Genomic DNA, 6,696 nt, shown 5'->3' on the forward strand with positions numbered 1-6,696 from the left:
CCAGAACTGTCCCAACAATCGCATAGATCTCAAACAGTGCTGTGTCTGCACAGACCAGCCTTAGCACAGGGGGGCTGTCACAGAAGAAGTGGTTCACCTTGTTGGTACCACAGAATGGAAAGCTGAAGAGCCACGTGGTCTGTACAGTAGCTATGGGAAAGCCTGGAGCCCAGGAGGCAAGAGCCAGTTTGGCACGTGTCCCCTGGTTCATGATGACTGGGTAATGCAAGGGATTGCAGATGGCTATATAGCGGTCATATGCCATGGTGGCCAGGAGGATGCATTCTGCAACTCCAAACAAGAAGGAGAAATACATCTGTATGGCACAGCCAAGGAAGGAGATGGTTGTGTCCCGGGCAAGCAGGGTCGCCAGCATCTTGGGAACGATGACTAGGTTCAAGCCAATCTCTAAGAAGGACAAGTTCCTGAGGAAGAAGTACATGGGGCTGTGCAGCATGGGGTCAGCCAAGGTAACGAGAATGATGAGGCTGTTTCCCATCAGTGTGACCAGGTAGATGATTAGAAATGTCAGGAAGAGTAGTGACTGTATTTCACTAGGTAGAAAAGAGAAGCTCATGAGGATAAACTCCCCAACTCTTGTCCAGTTTCCTTCAGCCATAGATACAGAAAGGAATCCCCATCTGCAGTCATGGAGAAAGATTCTCGGTTGGAAGAATCAGAATCTCGGGGTTTTTTTCAGACTCCTTTTTAGTGTCAGGAAAAGGGTCTAGGTCGGAATCTCAGTTGGAAAAGAAAGGGTCTTGTGTTGTCTAAGAAGAAAGACACAAGGAAGAATGGCCAGAACTTAAGTTCTGAGATGGGCCTGGCCCACTTCTGGAAGAGTTGATATTTCCCTATTTGTACATTAACATATAAAGAAAAGTCATACCAAATCAGAGCCATCAGTCTTTGAGGACCCATCAAGGGCACATTTTTGGAGAAATTATAGTTATGAAAACATCTAAACTGAGATATATCCAAAGATCAGATTTCATTTAAAACACACAGATGTAAGTTTCGTAAAATTTCAGAAAACTTTTAAAATTGTATTGCAGAATGATGCATCTAATAATTTTTAAAAAATTTTAATTGTGTATTTATTGTTGAGAGAGAGACACACACAGAGTGTGAGTGGGGGAGGGGCAGAGACAGAAGGAGACACAAAATGTAAATTAGGCTCCAGGCTCTGAGCTGTCAGCACAGAATCTGATGTGGGCTAGATCTCACAAGCTGTGAGATCGTGACCTGAGCCAAAGTCATGCGTTTAACTAGGTGGGACACTCAGGCACCATAATCCATCTAATAATTTTTCTACTCTTCATGAATCATTCTTAAGCTGAAATTTAGGAGGGGACTGAGGAGCATGTATTGAGGACAGTTAACATATGCCTGTGTTTTTCCTTTTATACACACATTTTTTTAGGGGAAGAAACTTCTCCCAGAGTAATCAAGGAATAGCAATTAAAGTGGTAGATCTCAAACCCAAACCACATCTGTTGAATGCCAGAGTTCTCAGACTTCCACTGGACCATGCTTCATTAGACTGTTCTACCTTGATCTAGGACTAACTTATTAATGCATAAGAAAATTAAAATGGGAATTTCTGCAAAATCATGTTTTGAATGATTTTTTTCTAATTTTTCTTGATTATCATATGCCCTTATTTTCTTGTTATTCAGTAATCTAGAATATTGAATTCTAATTGAGAAATTACAAGATGAAGTTGGAAAATAAGTAATAAAGGAATTGGATTTGTTTAGGGAAATATTATTCAAAAAATACAAGCTTAAAAACAGAAATAAAAACGGTATTAAGAGCAGTAGAAACCAGAATTGAAACAAAGTGAAAAGCAACAAACATGTGTCCTTGTTTTGGATATGTTACATCAATAGACTGTTATTAAAAAGAGCCACCTGAATATTTGAAGCATGGGAGTGACATTATTATATATGCCACATAGAACACATAAAAGATCACTCTGACATAGAGAGTGAATGCTATCTGGTGAATCAGGGGAGGGATGAAATCTGTACACCTGGGATCAAGAAAATCAGGTGGTATGCTCATCCTCTGTTTTCATGTACAATCCATTTTTAAGCAGTAGACACCCTAGTGAAGCTCAATGTTAGTCAGGTCATGGTGAGTAATTGTATTTGAGGGTGGTATTAAAACTCCAAAATGCCATGAAGGAAGAGAAAATCATTCTGGCCAAAGAATAATGATCAGACTCATCTAAGATTTCTCTGAAGCACTAAAACATTAAATAAAGCAATGTCTATAGCTTAGAACTCAACTTCAGGAAAAACAAATACACGTTTCATAAAAAAAAATAATAAAAGGATCATTGATGCCATAATAAATCTTAAATAGAGATTCCTACTGTCATTCAATACAACCTAGCCCTGTGTCTTTCAGAATAAGTAAATAAAATCATGAGAGTTATGAAGATACAACAATTCAAATTAGTGGAATGAATCCAAGACATCAGAACAGTTGTTGCATTTCACAAAAAAGACTCTGAAAGAAACTATAGACACATTGATTGTTCTCAACAGGTACTCTTAAAAAAAACCCTGTAAGATAGTGAATTTTGGGTAAGTGTCATAAAAATGAAAGCCTTAGGTCAGAAGAGACCATGGTGGTTGGGGCAGGGTGGGGATGAGGATGGCAAACCATGATTATCAAATTAAAGGTCTGTGGAGCATAGTTCCTAGCACTATGCTAGGAACGTAAGAGAACTGAATTGGCGAATTAGAATATAAATTTAAGAAATTATGCCCACATTACTGAGTAAGATTCTGAAATATGAAAATAATGAGAAGAATAAATAAAAAACAGGAAAAAAATCAACTTGCTAGGCATTCCAGAATGACATGACAAAGAGGAAAGAGAGACAAGAAGAAGTGTCAAGGAAGAATGAATGTCTCTGACCTAAAGAAGCCATGACTTTTGAACTGAAAGAATCCCTAAGTACAAAACAAAATAAATTTGAAAGAACTTACACAAACATTTCTTTATATTAGTGAAAGTTGTTGTTGTTGTTTTAGTTTGAAGATAGGGGAAAATTCTGTTAAGTAACTGGACTAGAAAATGATAAAAAACAAGACAAAATGAATTTTAAAGACCCCTCTAAAGCACAACCAAAGATGTTAGCCTAACTGCAAAGGAAAAAAAAATAAATCAGAGAACTTGGTTTCTAGGAAGAGAGATGTTTTTCCTTATTCTTTCCACTAAGTACAACTGAAACCACTACACAGTATATGTGAAAGAACCATAAGAAGATTCTGAAAGATAGAGAGAAGCTGGACCAGTGAGGTATATCAGAACCCAAAGAAGAAAGGTCATGGTAGTTAATTCCTCAGGATTTCATTTTTCCTCTATAACCCAAACTACTGTCTCAATACAGCCTGAATATCTATATAAAAATAGTAGCCAACACTACAGTTACAAGTAAAACATTAGGGCAGAGAGTCTTAAATTTGGAGGGTGATACAATCTTTGGAGAATATGACAAAAACTATGGAATCCCTCTCCCACCAAAGTATATAACATTGTATGTATTTTGGAGGAAGCCTCAGATCTCCTGAAGTCCTTCTAAAGACCCCCAGCTTGGTTTCACAATACGTTTTGGAATCTGGGCCAATGCAATAAGACTAGAAAAATAAATCAGAAATAAATATTGGAAAGAAAAAGATAACATTATCATAGAGGAAGATGAAAAACTGTCAATATTAACAATTCATTTGGTTGCCTAGTCATAGTACTGATATATCAAATAGGTGGTTTTCCAATATTCATTAAAAAATGCTAACTAGGAAGATAGTTTCAGTGTATCATTATAATACAAAATATTTTAGAATTAAGCATGTTAAAAATAGACATGCCCATATGGAATGTGACATAGCTATATCATGTCAAAAAAATGTCTTGAAAAAGTCAGTGCCATATTGTCTTTATCAAGAAACAAGTAGTATTATAATGATGTCAATTACCAACAAATTAATAAGTAAATTTAATGTAATTCAAAACACGTTAAGAAAAATAGAGTAAGAAGTGCATATACCATCTCATATTAAAACATGTGTTAATACTATCTTGCAATGTTTTATTATATTCTCTCATAATATTAAAATAATTTATTATGTTTAGTTGCACATGCTTTGAAGAACTGTACTTTAGGTAAATAACTGAAACAAAACGAATCCTAGGAACAGTGCATATATAAAAGGAATTCAATAACAGCTCTGGGGCAACTTGAGGGGAAAATAAATGTTACATTCTCACCTTAATACAACAAACATCCAGTATGGATGATTTAAATGTAAATACGAAGCCATAGTTGAATTTGAAAAGAATGTATGTTAATATTTACTTTAGCTTTCTAAAGGTCTTTCTCAGCATAAACTATAAAAGAGAATCAAAAAAGGTAAGATTCATTGATTTGAACATATAAAACTAAATGTTTGAATATTAAAAGCCTAATGTAGAAATCATAGATAAATTCCAAATGGACACAATATTTATAAAGTATTTTTCAAGATATTGTTCAGATTATCAAAGAGAAAATTAAGTAAAGCTATAATAATTCAATTCACATCATCAGACATCAAATGCCAAAAAAAACCCCAAAAAATTCTCAAAGTCTTCAGAAATCAAATATGAGTTTTTAAAAAAAGAGATTATTTTTCCATAAATACTCAAAACATTATACATTTATTTTGGGTAAAAGGGAAAGAATATAAAATTTAAACACTGGAGGTCCAGATGATAAGTGGATTTCACAGTATGTTTCAGAATCTCTTTGAACTAGCAATTCCATGTTTACAATTTTAGATAAAGATTTTGTGCAAATTTTATCTACCAGAATGCTCCTCTCAGTTTTATTTACTAGAGGGATTAAAACAAATAAACAGAAAAGGATATTTTAAGTATATAAAAATAGATCAGTGAAATATATTGTATTATTTCTATCCTATAGAAGGCTATGAAGTAATTTCCAAATATGTTATAAGAATATCATATGGCATAGGAAAATATTCAATATGTTTTGCTAAGTTAATAAATTAGGCTACAAATTGTATGTTCAATGTAAGACAATTATTTCCAAATGAAAAAATATGTATATAGATACATATGTACATACCTGCATATATAAACATATAGAAATCTTCAGTTCTTTTCCTTTGTTAATGTATTGGTGGTGCAATTACAAGTTCTTTAAATTTCTTCTTTGTTTTCTATACTTTTTATACTATCTAGAGTGAAATATATTGGTTTTTATTTAAAGAACAAACAGTTGAATATAATAAAGAATTCAATACTTATCACACCAAACAGCCCATAAACAAAAGGGAAAGAGCACAGAGGAAAATATTTGCAATAATGGCAACAAATAATAAATAGCATTTGTCTACTTGATAAATAATTAGCTGTATAAGAATTTTTTTAAATGACATGCTCTCCCCAAAAGAGAAATAGAAGACACCAAAATTTATTTCACCAAAAAGTGAAATGGCCAGTAAGCAATTAAAAATTGCTTGATTTTACTAGTATTAAAATTAAAAATTAACATAGAAATTCAGTTTCTTCATCACATTTGAAATTTTGAAAAATATAATATTTAGCTAGTCAGGGATGGTGTAGTAAGCACATCTTATTTTCGTTTGGGCTCTACAGATTAGTATAATCTCCCTAAAAATCAATATGGCACACTTGTGGGAGGATCCTTTACTGTTCATACATTTTGATGCAAGAACTCCTCTGGTAGAAGAGATGGAGGCAAGGATCTTACATGTAAATTTGTTCAGTACCAACCATCAGCCAACACTGCACATATGATACATTTCTAATTTTGGAAATACGTGCTTGTAGAAAGAGGCTGAAAGGGTATATGCAAAATTTAAAAGTGATCTACTTCAACTGCTAAAAGTGGGGATTTCCTGGATTTCTAAATTGTCTACAGTGAACTACATTTGCTATGTAATAGCAATAAAACTATTACCAAAACAGTGTTGGTAATCATACTAATGATGAAGCCAGCAATACTAACTGAATAAGAGATATATGCTTTGTGCTTTACATTCATTCTCTCAGTTTCTTCTTACAACTATGATTTAAAGGTCATCATTATCCTTCCCGTTTATTTATTTATTTATTTATTTATTTATTTATTTATTTTAATATAACTTGTTGTCAATTGGCTAACATACAGGGTGTAAACCGTGTTCTGGGTTTTGGGGATAGATTCCCATGGTTCATCGCTTACATACAACACCCAGTGCTCATTCCAAAAGTGCGCTCCTCAATGCCCATCACCAATTTTACCCTCTCTGCTAACCCCCATTCATCATCAGTTTGTTTGCTGTATTTAACTTTTTTATAGTTTGCCTCCCACCCTCTCTGTATGTAACTACTTTTTCCCCTTCCCTTACCTCATGGTCTTCTGTTAGGTTTCTCAAGATCCACATATAAGTGAAAACATGAGACTACTCATCTTCTCTACTTTCCTATATCTTTATAAAATATTTCAATCACTCAGATATTATAATTACCTATTTACACCTTGACCTGTAAACTCCTTCAAAAATTAACTGTCTCAGTCACCATTCACGAATAAGCCCAAGGTTTAGCCAGATAATTCATATGTGATTTGACATGACTGGATGAGTATAAATATGAACTTGACAAAGTTCATTC

General features: G+C 33.8%; 1 protein-coding gene across 1 annotated transcript in view; it reads right to left on the reverse strand.

Annotated features, from left to right (window-relative positions):
- The window catches only part of LOC115272525 (olfactory receptor 10A5-like), a 5,153-nt gene extending 4,525 nt beyond the window's left edge, over positions 1-628 (reverse strand). Inside the window, exon 1 of the mRNA XM_029915574.1 lies at positions 8-628. Within this exon, the coding sequence (XP_029771434.1) occupies positions 8-619 (612 nt within the window). The 5' untranslated portion in view covers positions 620-628. The remainder of the gene's footprint in view (positions 1-7) is intronic.
- Positions 629-6,696: the final 6,068 nt, after the last annotated feature.

This window comes from Suricata suricatta, chromosome 11 (assembly GCF_006229205.1).
Source record: "Suricata suricatta isolate VVHF042 chromosome 11, meerkat_22Aug2017_6uvM2_HiC, whole genome shotgun sequence".
NCBI classification, from domain to species: Eukaryota; Metazoa; Chordata; class Mammalia; order Carnivora; family Herpestidae; genus Suricata; species Suricata suricatta.